Source organism: Mercenaria mercenaria, chromosome 15, assembly GCF_021730395.1.
Source record: "Mercenaria mercenaria strain notata chromosome 15, MADL_Memer_1, whole genome shotgun sequence".
NCBI classification, from domain to species: domain Eukaryota; kingdom Metazoa; phylum Mollusca; class Bivalvia; order Venerida; family Veneridae; genus Mercenaria; species Mercenaria mercenaria.
The window spans coordinates 51,876,709-51,892,939 of record NC_069375.1 but is presented as its reverse complement, the minus strand read 5'-3'; the positions used below and the strand labels follow the sequence as shown (position 1 = coordinate 51,892,939).

Here is a 16,231-nt window from a genome sequence, read left to right as displayed (position 1 = left end):
AAATTTTGCCGCTTTCAGGGGCAGTAACTCTAGAACCCATGATGGAATCTACCAGTTTTCGAAAGGAACCAAGATCTTATTGTGACTTAAGTTGTGTGTAAGTGTGGTTAAAATCAAATATAAAATGTCACTTCTATCGTGTTCACAAGGTAAAAATTACCAAATTTTGGCTCTTTCAGGGGTCAATCAGGGGCCGTAACTCCGGAACCTATTCATCATGGAATCCAAAATTTATTGTTGTTGAAGATATTTTGCAAGTTTGTATCAAATCAAACCGTAAATGAAGTCTCTATATGGCTGCAAAAGCCAAAATAGCAAATTTTGGCCCTTTAAGAGGCCATAACTCTGGAACCTGTAAAGGGATCTGGCCAGTTTTCAAAAGGAACCAAGATATTATGCCAATACAAGTTGTGTGCAAGTTTTATTAAAGTTGATCGCAAAATGTGGTCTCTATCGTGTTCACAAGCCAAAAATGGCAAATTTTGGCCCTTTAAGGGGCCATAACTCTGGAACCCATGATGGGATCTGGCCAGTTTTCGAAAGGAACCAGGATATTATGCCCATACGAGTTGTGTGCAAGTTTGATTAAAATTGCTTGCAAAATGTGGTCTCTATCGTGTTCACAAGAAATTGTGGACGGACAGACGGACGAAGGGTGATCACAAAAGCTCACCCTGTCACTATGTGACAGATGAGCTAAAAAAAATCTAAGTTTAAAAGGGGCATAACTCTTTCGAAATTCAAATCAGGGTTATGGGGATTGTTTCTCCTGGAGTAGACTTTGATAGTAAATAACTGTTATAAGTTTCAAATCAATAGCTTTGATAGTAACAGAGATATTTGACTATATCAAAAACTTTAACCAACAGTGACGCCGACGCCGGGCCAGTGCAATAGCTCTACTTTTTCTCCGAAAAGTCAAGCTAAAAAGTAAGAACAAGGAAAACTAGTAGATGCTTTTGTAAAAAAGCACATGCCTCCCCCAGTGCATAGTTGTATAGGCAAGAGGTCAATAGGGGACAGAAGCGAAAGTCAAAGAGACACTGACGGTTGGCTGCAATAGGGATCATCTACTTGGCATGTCCAATCATACCACTAAGTTTCAACATTTTTGGCCTGGTGGTTCTCAAGTTAAGGATTCCATGTTCAGGCCCCTGTGACCTTGACCTTTGATCGAGTAACCCCAAAATCAGTAGTGGTCATCTACTCTGCATGTCCAATCATCCTAGTAATTTTCAACATTCTGGGTCAATTGGTTCTCAAGTTATTGATTGGAAAGAGCTTTCTAAGTTTAGACCTCTGTGGCCTTGACCTTCGATGGAGTGACCCCAAAGACATTGAGGGTCATCTACTCTGTACGTCCTATCACCCTATGAAGTTTGAAGGTTCTAGGGCAAATAGTTCTCAAGCTCTTGACTGGAAATGGATTTCTATGTTCTGTCCGCTGTGACCTTGACCTTTATTAAAGTGACCCCAAAATCAATAGGGGTCATCTACTCTGCATGTCCAATCATCCTATGGAGTTTCAACATTTTGGGTCAAGTGGTTCTCAAGTTATTCATCAGAAATGACTTTCCATGTTCAAATCCTTGTGTCCTTGAACTTTAACAGAGTGACCCAAAAATCAATACAGGTCATCTACTCTGCATGTCCAATCATCCTATTAAGTTTCAACATTCTGGGTCAAGTGGTTCTCATGTTATTGATTGGAAATGGTTTTCCATGTTCCAGCCCCTGTGACCTTGACCTTTAAAAAAGTGACTTCAAGTATAAAAGGGGTCATCTACTCTGCATGAACAATCATCCTATGAAGTTTCAACATTCTGGGTCAAGTGGTTCTCAAGTTATTGATCGGAAATGGTTTTCCATGTTTAGGCCCCCGAGACCTTGACCTTTGATGGAGTGACCCCAAAAACAATAGTGGCTGTCTACTCCATAAGCCCTACCATCCTATGAAGTTTGAAGGTGCTAGGTCAAATGGTTCTCCAGTTATTGACTGGAAATGAAGTGTGACGTACGGACGGACGGACAGAGCCAAAACAATATGTCTCCCCCAGTGCGGGGGGGCGGGGGGAGATATAAGGGAGACATAATTATCTTTGAATAACTAACCTTTGATTTCGTTGTAATAATTCAGATATTTTCTCATTTTGTGACTCTATTTTACCACTCTTTTCAAACACATCTTTTTTCAGTCTTTCATTTTCCTGGAAGTCAAATACAAAATTATGCTGGAAGTCTCTCATGAAATGCATATTACCATTTTTATGACACAAAATCAGGAAAGTCAATACTCTGATGAAAATTTAAGAACTCACCTTAACAATATACCGTATTTTCCCCAAGTGTTGGGACAGCATAAAATAACTATTTTTTTCACTTTCTCAATACCTTTTTACCCAAAAATAATAATTTTTAAAAGTGTCCCAAAAATATGGGCACAATAATCATCATTGGGTAACATCCCCCAACCACCCGTGTTAAAAGCGGAAAAAAACGTCTAACTTAACAACTATCGGTAATTATTCTGTTGATCAACTAAGTAACTGGTCTTGTTTTCATCATCAATTAACACCCCCGCAAAGAGCTAAAAGAAGTGTGTCAGTATCATGACATTTGAAGTGGAGATCAAAGTGGTATAGTTGCCCGAGATTGTTACTGCATTACGTCATGTTTTTGTGCCATGTGGCACATCACTGTTTGATTGTACCACCTCGGTTCTTTAAATTGCTGAAAATAAGTGTTGTAAAAATCAATTAAACAAGAGCTGTCACTAATGACAAATGCCCCCGCAGCGCCTTGACCTTTGACCTGGTGACCTTGACCTTTTACGTGGTGACCCCAAGTCAATAGGGGTCGTATACTCAATAAGTACTATGAGCATGTGAAGTTTGAAGGCCTTGGGTGCAGTGGTTCGGAGTAAAGTGCCTTCATGCAAAAAGTTAACATTGGCCCCTGTGACCTTGACCTGGTGACCCCAAAGTCAGTAGGGGTCGTGTACTCGATGAGTACTATCAGCATGTGAAGTCTGAAGGCCCGGGGTGCAGTGGTTCGCGAGTAAAGTGCCTTCATGCAAAAAGTTAACGTTGGCCCCTGTGACCTTGACCTTTGATCTGGTAACCCCAAAGTCAGTAGGGGTCATGTACTCGATGAGTACTATCAGCATGTGAAGTTTGAAGGTCCTGGGTGCAGTGGTTTGTGAGTAAAGTGCCTTCATGCAAAAAGTTAACGTTGGCCCCTGTGACCTTGACCTTTGACCCCAAAGTCAGTAGGGGTCGTGTACTCGATGAGTACTAACAGCATGTGAAGTTTGAAGGTCCTGGGTGCAGTGGTTCGCGAGTAAAGTGCCTTCATGCAAAAAGTTAACGTTGTGACTAACGAACGAACGAACGGACAGTTGAAAACTAATATGCCTCCCTTTGGTAATCGTGTCAAATGATAACAGTGGATATCCTACCTCTGTGACCTATTTGCCCTCAAGGAAACTACATTATCTTATTATAAAGTGTCCTGTCAAAAAAGTACATGTACAAAGATTCATTTAAAACTTATTAAAAATCGCAACAATATCATATTGGTTTTGTTTTTTTAAACATCATTCACTATTTATGATCATGAGGTCACGTACACTAACTGAAATCTGTTTGCCCAAAAAAGCGTTTTACTCCATGTTTTTAAATTGCTGCCGCTTCTTCATTATTTAAGATTTTTCTATTCTTTTTTCGTACTTTCTGGTCAAAAGTCTATATGCCTATAGTACGTATCATTTATTTACTTTTAGAAAGAAATAACAATTTAGAATCGCGCTGTTTGAAATTTTACAAGAAATTTTATGAAAATTCAACCGTTTTTATAGAATTTTGCCTACATTTCTGTCGATATCTTATTAAAATCGTTATAGAATTCAAACTGTATTACTTCTCAAGCGGTGTTGAAAATTTGAAGTGATAATATTAAAGAGGGCCATGAAGGCCCTGTATCGCTCACCTGACCTATTGACCTAAAGATCATCAAGATTAACATTCTGACCAAGTTTCATTATTTATTTATTTATTTTGTTGGGTTTAACGTTGCACCGACACAATTATAGGTCAAGTTTCATTAAGATATGGTCATAAATGTAGCCTCTAAAGTGTTAACTAGCTTTTCCTCTGATCTGACCCGGTGAGCTAGATTTTGACCCCACATGACCCAGATTCAAATCTGACCTAAAGATCATCAAGATTAACATTCTGACTAAGTTTCATGAAGATACAGTCATAAATGTGGCCTCTAGAGTGTTAACAAGCTTTTCCTTGGAATTGACCTAGTGACCTAGTTTTTGATCCCACCGGACCCAGATTTGAACCTGACCTATAGATCATCAAGATTAATGTTCTGACCAAGTTTCATTAAGATATGATCATAAATGTGGCCTCTAGAGTGTTCACTAGCTTTTCCTTTGATTTGATCTGGTGACCTAGTTTTTGACTATATATGACCCAGATTCAAATTGGACCCTGAGATCATCAAGATTAACATTCTGACCAAGTTTCATGAAGATACATCATAAATGTGGCCTCTAGAGTGTTAACAAGCTTTTCCTTTGATTTGACCTGGTGACCTAGTTTTTATTGAGGGTAACATCCTGATCAAGTTTCATTCAGATTGGGCCAAAATTGTGACCTCTAGAGAGTTAACAGGCTTTTCCTCTGATTTGACCTGGTGACCTAGTTTTTGACCCCAGATGACCAAATATCTAACTCATCCAAGATTTTATTGAGGGTAACACTCTGACCAAGTTTCATTAAGATTAGGCCAAAATTGTGATCTCTAGAGTGTTAACAGTCAAATTGTTAACGACGGACGCACGACGGACATAGGGCAATCACAAAAGCTCACCTTGAGCACTTTGTGCTCAGGTGAGCTAAAAATGAATGCACTACACACGTTGTTTTTTTCCATGTCAATAAACAAAAGTAACGGCGATGTAAATTATATATTACGATAGGTCGCACGTGCTTGTGGAATGGAAAATTAGCAGCATGACATTTTGATATCTTTATGATTTGCGGGTAAATTCCTGTGTGTGAACAAGAGGACCATGACGGTCCTGAATCGCTCACCTGTCCCCACATGACCCAGTTTTGAACTGAGTATGACGTCGTTTTTTCTATTATTTGACATAGTGACCTAGTTTTTGAGCTCATGTGACCCAGTTTTGAACCTGACCTAGATATCATCAAGATAAAAATTCTGACCAATTTTCATGAAGATCCATTGAAAAATATGGCCATTAGAGAGGTCACAAGGTTTTTTTATTATTTGACCTACTGACCTAGTTATTGACGGCACATGACCCAGTTTCGAATTTGACCTAGATATCATCAAGGTGAACATTCTGATCAATTTTCATGAAGATCCATTCAAAAGTAAATGGCCTCTAGAGAGGTCACAAGATTTTTCTATTTTTAGACCTACTGACCTAGTTTTTGACCGCAGCTGACCCAGTTTCAAACTTGACCTTGATATCACCAAGGTGAACATCAGACCAACTTTCATACAGATCCCACGAAAAATATGGCCTCTAGAGAGGTCACGAGTTTTTTTTTATTATTTGACCTACTGACCTACTTATTGAAGGCACGTGACCCAGTTTTGAACCTGACCTAGATATCATCAAGGTGAACATTCTGACCAATTTTCATGAAGATCCATTTAAAAGTATGGCCTCTGGAGAGGTCACAAGGTTTTTCTATTTTTTGACCTACTGACCTAGTTTTTGACCACAGTTGACCCAGTTTCGAACTTGACCTAGATATCATCAAGATAAACATTCAGACCAATTTTCATACAGATCCCATGAAAAATAAGGCCTCTAGAGAGGTCACAAGGTTTTTTATTATTTGACCTACTGACCTAGTTATTAAGGGCACGTGACCCAGTTTCAAACCTGACCTAGATATCATCAAGGTGAACATTCTGACCAATTTTCATAAAGATCCATTCAAAAGTATGGCCTCTAGAGAGGTCACAAGGTTTTTCTACTTTTAGACCTACTGACCTAGTTTTTGACCACACGTGACCCAGTTTCAAACTTGACCTAGATATCATCACGGTGAACATTCAGACCAACTTTCATACAGATCCCATGAAAAATATGGCCTCTAGAGAGGTCACAAGGTTTTTCTATTATTTGTCCTACTGACCTAGTTTTTGAAGGCGCGTGACCCACTTTCGAACTTGATCTAGATATCATCAAGGTGAACGTTCTGACCAACTTTCATGAAGATCTAGTGAAATATATGGCCTCTAGAGAGGTCACAATGTTTTTCTATTTTTAGACCTACAGACCTAGTTTTTGATGGCACGTGACCCAGTTTAGAACTTGACCTAGATATCATCAAGGTGAACATTCTGACCAATTTTCATGAAGATCTTGTGAATTATATGGCCTCTAGAGAGGTCACAAGGTTTTTCTATTTTTAGACCTACTGACCTAGTTTTTGAAGGCACTTGACCCAGTTTCGAACTTCACCTAGATAACATCAAGATGAACATTCTGACCAACTTTCATAAAGATCCCACAAAAAATGTGACCTCTAGAGTGGTCACAAGCAAAAGTTTACGGACGCACGCACGGACGACGGATGCTGTGTGATCACAAAAGCTCACCTTGTCACTATGTGACAGGTGAGCTAAAAATACGCTGAGAAAATACATGTCCGAAAAATTAGGGACAAGTAAAATAAGTATTTTTACAGATTTTAGGGGTGTCCCAAGATTAAGGGTGTCCCAAGACTTAGGGAAAATATGGTACATACAAAAAATTTAATACTAAAAGTCACTTCTACCAAATTTTGCTGAATTCAAGTCACAATTTCGTTGATCAACAATCATGGGACCACAAGTCCTTCAAAACTCACCAACAAGATAAAAGCATGCTTATAGTCTGTATATACTATACCACCAGCAGGTGGTACCATAACAATCTATAAACTCTTAGAAGACCCACCTAAGACTCAAAGACCATAAAACTAAGGTTGAATTCCAGTCACAGAAAGAATTCACTGACGCTGGCTCATTTAAAATTGCACACATAGACATCCAATCAGACTGGTCTCAAAATAAATTTTTAAAAGTGCTATTTCTCACCTGAACAATTCTGGTGATATTATGCAGTAATAATGAAGTTTCCATATTTGGTAACATGGCTGTTCCACTGGTTTGAGAATGAGCTTGATCAATCTGAAATACAAGTAAACATAATGTAATGGTCACATTCAACTTACAAATACTTACACTGATACACAAAAGAAATATTACTATATAGTAGGTCTCTTCCACAATACAAACAAGAGCTGTCACAGGAGACAGCGCGCTCGACTATTTCGATGCTGGATAGTGGAACTGGGCACATCTGAGGAAACTAGAGCTGTCACTGGAGTGTTTAATGACTCCAATTGTGGATGAAGATATTGCACAATAGCCTGAGTCTATGTCAAAAATATCAACTTTAAAGTAATAAGAGAGGTAAAGATAAAATGTATCAAAACACTATATAAATATATCCTAAGCAAAAAGGGGCATAATTCATTAAATATTGGTGCCAGAGTTATGCAGCTTGTGTCATATAGTGTGGGTGATGATGTTGAACAACTATTTTAAGTTAGAATCAAATCCATTCAGTAATAACAGAGACAGAGTGAAAGTGCATCAAAACTTTAACCTAAAATTCTAAGTAAAAAGGGGGAATAATTAATGAAAAATTGGTGCCAGAGTTATGCACCTTGTGTCATATGGTGTGGGTGATGATGTTGAACAACTATTTTAAGTTTGAATCAAATCCATTCAGTAATAACAGAGACAGAGTGAAAGTGCATCAAAACTTTAACCTAAAATTCTAAGTAAAAAGGGGGAATTATTAATAAAAAATTGGTGCCAGAGTTATGTACCTTGCACCATATGGTGTGGGTGATGATATTGAACAACTATTTTAAGTTTGAATCAAATCCATTCAGTAATAACAGAGACAGAGTGAAAGTGCATCAAAACTTTAACCTAAAATTCTAAGTAAAAAGGGGAAATAATTCATGAAAAATTGGTCCCAGAGCTATGCACCTTGTGTCATATGATAAGGGTAATGATATTGGACAATTGTTTAAGTTTGAATCAGATCCATTCAGTAATAACAGAGATAGAGTGAAAGTGCATAAAACTTTAACCTGAAATTCTAAGTAAAAAGGGGAATAATTCAGGAAAAATTGTGCCAGAGTTATTCATCTTGTGTCATATGATGTGGATGATGATGCTGAACAACTATTTCAAGTTTGAATCAAATCCATTCAGTAACAAGCAAATTCGATGAATTGGTATCCCCCGCCGAAAGGGTTTGTGGTGAGGAATGGCAAAAAGATATATCCGGCAAAAAGTTAAGGATGTTAATAAGAAGCAAATAATTTCATTAGTCAAAATCAATTTAACAGAAAACAAATGTTTAATTAAAGAGTACATAATAAATGTATGATACTTTGATCCTGACTAAAGAATTTATTTTGAATGGGATATGCTTACTGTAATAAGCTTAGCTTTTAAAATTAAATGCAGTTAATTGAAATGTGAGCTTAAAGTTTAACTGGAACGAAATGTTGTCTTTGAGTGGTTTGGCACCAGGTGTTGCTGTTTAACATGTACATTTGAACTTAAAAGAGCAGATGTCCTTGAGAGAACACAGGTAAGATATCTTGAACATGGCTGAGGGCAAGGTTTGTGCAGTCACAACTTAACATGTAATGTTGAAGGTTTGAACATTTAAAAAAAAAAAAAAAAAAAAGGAATGGAAATATATATATATAGATATATGTATATATTTATTTTTTTAGGGGGTGGGGGTGCAGGGGAACGGGAGAGGAAACAAAATTTCACATGTTGATTATAAATATTGATTGAAAATTAAAAATGAAAAAAAAAGAAAACAAGAGGGTTATGATGACCCTGGATCGCTCACCAGAGTAATAAGTTTCAAATGTCAAACTGATGATTTTAAGAAAATTTTCCAATGTACAATCAAGTAACCCCTAGGGCGGGGCCAATTTTACCCCGGGGGTCATGATTTGAATAAAGTTTGTAGAAGTCGACTAGGCAATGTTACATATCGAATATCTAAGATCTAGGCCTTCTGGTTTATTTTAAGTAAATTTATGAAGATTTCCCTATGTACAATAAAGTAACCCCTGGGGCTCGGTCAATTTGACCCTGGGGGTCAAGATTTGAACAAATTTTATAGAGGTCCACTAGGCAATGCTACATGTCAAATATCTAAGCTCTAGGCCTTCTGGTTTATTTTTAGAAAATATTGGAAGATTTTTCTATGTACAATCAAGTAACCCCATGGGGCGGGGCCAATTTGACCCCGGGGGTCATGATTTGAAGAAATTTTGTAGAGGTCTACTTGGCAATGCTACAGGTCAAATATCTAAGATCTAGGCCTTCTGGTTTATTTTTAGAAATTTTTTGAAGATTTTCCTATGTAAAATCAAGTGACCCCTGGGGCGGGGTCAATTTTGACCCTGGGGTCATGATTTGAATAAATGTTGTAGAGGTCCACTAGGCAATGCTACACGTGAAATATCTAAGCTCTAGGCCTTCTGGTTTATTTTAAGAAAATTTTTGAAGATTTTCATATGTAAAATAAAGCGACCCCTAGGGCGGGGTCAATTTTGACCCCGGGGGTCATGATTTGAACAACTTTAGTAGAGGTCCACTAGGCAATGCTACATGTGAAATATCTAAGCTCTAGGTCTTCTGCTTTTTGAGAAGAAGATTTTTTAAAGTTTTCCTATGTAAAATCAAGTGACTCCTGGGGCGGGGTCAATTTTGACCCCGGGGGTCTGATTTGAACAAATTTTGTAGAGGTCCACTAGGCAATGCTACATGTGAAATATCTAAGACCTAGGCCTTCTGCTTTATTTTTAGAAAATTTTTGAAGATTTTCCTATGTAAAATCAAGTGACCCCTGGGGCGGGGTCAATTTTGATCCCGGGGTCATGATTTGAACAACATTAGTAGAGGTCCATTAGGCAATGCTACATGTCAAATATCTAAGGTCTAGGGCTTCTGGTTTTCGAGAAGAAGATTTTTTAAGATTTTTCTATATAAAATCAAGTGACCCCTGGGGCGGGGTCAATTTTGACCCCGGGGTCATGATTTGAACAAACTTGGTAGAGGTCCACTAGGCAATGCTTCACACCAAATATCTAAGCTCTAGGGCTTCTGGTTTTTGAGAAGAAGATTTTTAAAGTTTTTCCTTTCGGTTGCCATGGCAACCAGAGTTCTGCATGGAATTCAATTCTTTGAACAATATTTAGAGAAGACCATCCAAGGAACATCCCTGTGAAGTTTCATCAAAATTGGCCTGTTGGTTTAGGAGGAGATGCTGTTTAAAGGAAAGTGTGGACGGACGGACGGACGGACGCCGGACGGTGAGCAATCACAATAGCTCACCCTGAGCACTTTGTGCTCTGGTGAGCTAAAAAAAGGGTGAAGTTGGGGGGAGGGGGGTGTGGGGAGGAGGAGGATACATGATCAGTGGTGGGCATGACTGGGTGGAGAGGTGAGGTGGGGGAATGGTACAACTTGGAAGGTTTGAAAAAAATCTAAAATAAGAAATGAAAAAAAAAAAAAAATTTTTTTTTTGGGGGGGGGGGGGGGGGGGGGGGGGGGGGGGGGGGGAGGGGGTGTGACCAAGGCAAATGGGTGACCAGGTGTGGGTGCGCAACTTCACATGTTTATAATAAATGTTCACAAAAAAGAATGAAAGAAATTTCATGAAATTCTGCCAAATGGTAAGTTTGTTATGTACAAATATGTGGATTTTTAGACAATTAAAGGGCAATAACTCTGAAGTTACAAAAGAATCCGTACAAAATTGTCTGTGCACAACCACATTATAGTGCTCTAAATTCTGTTAAAGTTTCATAGTTCTAGGTCAAATATATCAAAAGTTATGATGCAGAAATTGCCATATCTATAGATCTATAGTACCCTATATAGTTAACACTAGAAACTTCTAAGGGCCATAATTCTGGTGTTACTTGGGCAATCTGTCTGAAACTTGATGGGCCCCATAACCTCACAGTGGTGAACATGTATATGAAGTTTGTTTGAAAAAAATTTAAAATAAGGAATAATTTTTTTTTTTTTTTTTTTTTTGGTGGGGATAGGGGTGTCGGGGGATGGGGGGGAGGTGTGTGATCAAGGTAAGGGGGTGACCAGGTGTGAGTACACAACTTCACATGTTTACAATCAATGTTCATGGAAAAGAATGAAAGAAATATAATGAAATTCTACCAAATGGTAAGTTTGTTATGTACAAATATGTGGATTTTTATACAATTAAAGGGCAATAACTCTTATTTTACAAATAAATCCGAATGAAATTGTGTGTACACAACCACATTATGGTGATCTAAATTCTGTTTAAGTTTCATAGTTCTAGGTCAAATATATCAAAAGTTATGATGCAGAAATTGCCATATTTATAGTACCCTATATAGTTAACACTAGAAAGTTCTAAGGGCCATAACTCTGGTGTTACTTGGGCAATCTGACTGAAACTTGACGGGTCGCAAGAACTCATAGTGGTGAACATATATATGAAGTTTTAAATAAATATTCCCAACCATTTCCTAGATATGGCTCCGGACGGACGGACGGACGGAAAGACGGAAGGACGGATGGACGGAAAGACGGACAGAAGGACGGACGGACAACGCCAAAACTATATCCCTCCGACTTTCGTCGGGGGATAATAACAGAGGTAGAGTGAAAGTGCACCAAAACTTTAACCTGAAATTCTAAGTAAAAAGGGGGAATAATTCATGAAAAAATGGTGCCAGAGTTATGCACCTTGTGTCATATGATATGGGTGATGATGTTGAAAACTGTTTTAAGTTTGAATCAAATCCATTCAGTAATAATAGAGATAGAGTGAAAGTGCAAGGTGGTGACCATGTTTATAATAAATGTTCATGGAAAAGAATGAAAGACGTTTAATGAAATTCTACCAATTGGTTGGTTTGTTATGTACAAATCTGTAGAATTTTAAACAATTAAAGGGCAATAACTCTAAGGAAAATTGACCAATTAAAAAAACAAGAGGGCCATGAAGGCCCTGTATCGCTCACCTGACCTATTGGCCTAAAGATCATCAAGATAGTTTCATTAAGATATGGTCATAAATGTGGCCTCTAAAGTGTTAACTAACTTTTCCTTTGATTTGACCTGGTGACCTAGTTTTTGAGCCCATATGACCCAGATTCGAACTTGACCTATGAACCATCAAGATTAACATTCTGACCAAGTTTCATTAAGATATGGTCATAAATGAGGCCTCTAGAGTGTTAACAAGCTTTTCCTTTGATTTGACTTGGTGACCTAGTTTTTGACCCCACCTGACCAAGATTTAAACACGACCTATAGATCATCAAGATTAACATTCTGACTAAGTTTCATTAAGATATGATCATAAATATGGCCTCTAGAGTGTTCACTAGCTTTTCCTTTGATTTGACCTAGTGACCTAGTTTTTGACCCTACATGACCAAGATTCAAACTTGACTTTGAGATTATCATGAGTAACATTCTGACCAAGTTTCTTAAAGATACAGTCCTAAATTTGGCCTCTAGAGTGTTAACAAGCTTTTCCTTTGATTTGACCTGGTGACCTAGTTTTTGACCCCAGATGACCCAATATCGAACTCATCCAAGATTTTATTAAGGGTAACATTCTGACCAAGTTTCATTAAGATTGGGCAAAATTGTGACCTCCAGAGTGTTAACAACTTTTTCCATTGATTTGACCTGGTGACCTAGTTTTCAACCCCAGATGACCCAATATCGAACTTGTCCAAGATTTTATTGAGGGTAACATTCTGACCAAGTTTCATTAAGACTGGGCCAAAATTATGACCTCTAGAGTGTTAACAAGCTTTTCCTTTGATTTGACCTGGTGACCTAGTTTTTGACCCCAGATGACCCAATATCAAACTCGTCCAAGATTTTTATGAGGGTAACATTCTGACCAAGTTTCATTCAGATTAGGCCAAAATTGTGACCTCTAGAGTGTTAACAGTCAAACTGTTGACGACGGACGACGGACACAGGGCAATCACAAAAGCTCACCTTCAGCACTTTGTGCTCAGGTGAGCTAACAAGAGCTGTCTGATGACAGCGCGCTCGACTATTCGAAGAACTGATTGAAGAATGGGGTCAAAATAATTCCACGGATATTCAGACAAAAGAAATAAATAGATTAGACAAACAATGTTCCTGTATTACTTTGATTTCGATAAGTCTTGCACTAAATGGCAATATATGAGCCAATTTCAAAGTCCAAAAAGGGCCATAATTCAGTCAAAATAGTTATGTACTCTTGCCTACAGATGGAAATCATAATGATAAACAAGTGTTCAAAGTTTAAAAGCCATATGTCAAATAGTTTTGACAAAACATGGACTTGTATGAAAACAGAACCAATTTCAAAGTCCAAAAAGGGCCATAATTCAGCCAAAATAGATGACAGAGTTATGTTCTCTTTCCTACAGATAGAGACTATTATACTAAACAAGTGATAAAAGTTTCAAAGCCATATGTCAAACACTTTACAAAAAATATGAACTGGTACGAAAAACTTAACCAAGATTTCTAAGTCAAAAGGGGCCATAATTCAGCCAAAATCCTTGATGGAGTTATGTACTCTTGCCTATAACTGGACATGGTGATGGTAAACAGGTGTTGAAAGTTTCAAAGCTTTATCTCAAAAGACTTTGTCAAAAGATGAACTGGTACGAAATATTAACCCAGATTTCTAAGTCAAAAAGGGCCATAATTCAGCCAAAATCCTTGATGGAGTTATGTGCTCTTGCCTATAACTGGACATGGGCTTTATCTCAAAAGACTTTGTCAAAATATGAACTGATACAAAAAACTTAACCATGATTTCTAAGTCAAAAGGGGCCATAATTCAGCCAAATCCTTGATGGAGTTATGTGCTCTTGCCTATAACTGGCCATGATGATGGTAAACAAGTGTTGAAAGTTTCAAAGCTTTATCTCAAAAGACTTTGTCAAAATGTGGACTGGTACGAAAAACTTAACCCAAGGTGTGACGCCGACGCCGATGCCGACACCAACGCCGTGGTGAGTAGGATAGCTCTACTTATTCTTCGAATAGTCGAGCTAAAAATGACAGGCATCATCGAAGTATGTTGGTTCATATTTATTTCAAGTTTCATGAAATTCTACCAGCTTGTTACTGAGAAATTGCTGCAGACGTGGATTTTTCATTAAATCAAGGGCAATAACTCTAAGGGAAATTGACCAATCAAAAAAAAAACTTGACGGGCATCATCGCAGTATGTTGGTGCATGTTTATTTCAAGTTTTATGAAATTCTACATAATAGTTACTGAGAAATGGCTGCAGACGGACATTTTTGGGCATTTTTCATTAAATCAAGGGCAATAACTCTAAGGAAAATTGACCAATCAAAAACAAAAAAATTGACGGGCATCATCGCAGTATGTTGGTTCATGTTTATTTCAAGTTTCATGAAATTCTACCAGCTAGTTACTGAGATATGGCTGCGGACGGACGGACGCATGCATGTGACGGACGGACAACGCCATTTCAATACCCACCTCCCAATTTCATCGGCGGGGGATAAAAATCAAAATGTTCAATGAGAGCAAATAAAACTAAAAATATATCTATACACAGTACTTAGTGCCAATAGTTTTTTTTTTGAATACTGACATAATTTTTCACTCTGTGTAAATTATATTTTATTGTCAAGTCACATTAATACATCATTAGCAAAATATGTATCTACTACTCTCAATTTTACATATAATAAAAGAAAAATCCTCAGCATATTTCACTATAACTAAAGTGCAAGCTCACATCTTACATGACTGGAAAAACTAAGCTTCAGGCAGACCAATTTTCTATGAATATGGGAAGGAAAATATCTGATAAAATTTTCTCTTTCATCAGACATGTGGCAACTATACCAATTTCCAATTTTATATGCTACTTGAGTTTGCAATGGAGGAATGCTAACGAACATTGAGTTACCTTTTGTAGAACTTGATCCACTTTATCTGACATCTTTGACAGAGACAACCTAACCTCTGTGTTCTGTTGCCTCGTTTCTGACAGCAACATCATATCTGTACCTTGAGACATACCTAGAAGATAAAATGTCAATCAACTCTCTTAACCCTTACCATTCTGGACACAACTGATTCTGCCTTTGCGATCAGTGTATATCATGGGATGTGCAGGCTGATCAAGATCTACACTGTTTGCCATTCAGTCAGTATATTTTTGGTAAGCAACCCACAGTTAATAGTACTGTCCAAATTGAAAGATGAACAAAATCATTATATAAATTTAGCAAGGTAAGGGTTAAATCTATTTAATTTATTTATTTAACAATTTACAAATATACAATTTGTACAGGACTGATTAAAACACTGCTGAAATCCTAAATGTATGTTAAACATATCTTTAAATCCTAAATTTTCTATTCTTAAGTCAAATATTTGTATTGCTGATATTGCCAAACACTATTTACAACATCTTTGCTCAGCACCTGGAAAATATATTTAAAACAACATACAAATATATCTGCAAATCCTGCGAAATCAATCTGTCTAATTTACTGTCAAATTTTTGTTAGGGACCAACTTTTGTGGATTTCATAGGAGAATCAAACCACAAAATTTACTCCTAATGAAGCAGTAAAATTCCCATTCATTTAATGTTCAAAGGTTATAAATCCATGAATTTATATCTCAACAAAATAACTGGTTCTCATCAAAAACAGGAAATTTCGTGCCTACAAAACCAAAAAAATACGGGAGATCGTTTTTCACGAAGAATGTATGTCTCCCACCACTTACCGCGCAGAAATTGTAAAATGCCACAAAATAAGGGCTATAACTCCAGGGAAAATCAATGCACCATAACATTCCAACTATATATACAACTAGGCTTACTGTAAGGTTAGGTGGATATCTGCCCAATGGTGTAAGAAAGGTTGCAAAAATATCATAAAACTAACTAATAAAGGGCCATAACTCCGCTGAAAATAAATGAACAGGGACATGCCAATCATATGCGTAATAAGACTTGGCTCTGATCACTCCTGTAAGGTTTAGTGGAAATTCATCCTTTTATATAAGAGAAGTG

At 37.4% G+C, this 16,231-nt stretch overlaps 1 protein-coding gene across 3 annotated transcripts in view; it reads right to left on the bottom strand.

The window, feature by feature from the left end:
* LOC123563978 (FK506-binding protein 15-like) overlaps nucleotides 1-16,231 on the bottom strand; it is a 241,413-nt gene that overhangs the window by 126,938 nt on the left and 98,244 nt on the right. For all 3 annotated transcript variants that reach the window (XM_053524018.1, XM_053524017.1, XM_053524016.1), the window contains exons 14-16: nucleotides 15,113-15,225; nucleotides 7,135-7,227; nucleotides 2,113-2,207 (exon numbers count right to left, since the gene is read on the bottom strand). In XM_053524018.1, coding sequence (XP_053379993.1) covers nucleotides 2,113-2,207; nucleotides 7,135-7,227; nucleotides 15,113-15,225 — 301 coding nt within the window. The remainder of the gene's footprint in view (nucleotides 1-2,112; nucleotides 2,208-7,134; nucleotides 7,228-15,112; nucleotides 15,226-16,231) is intronic.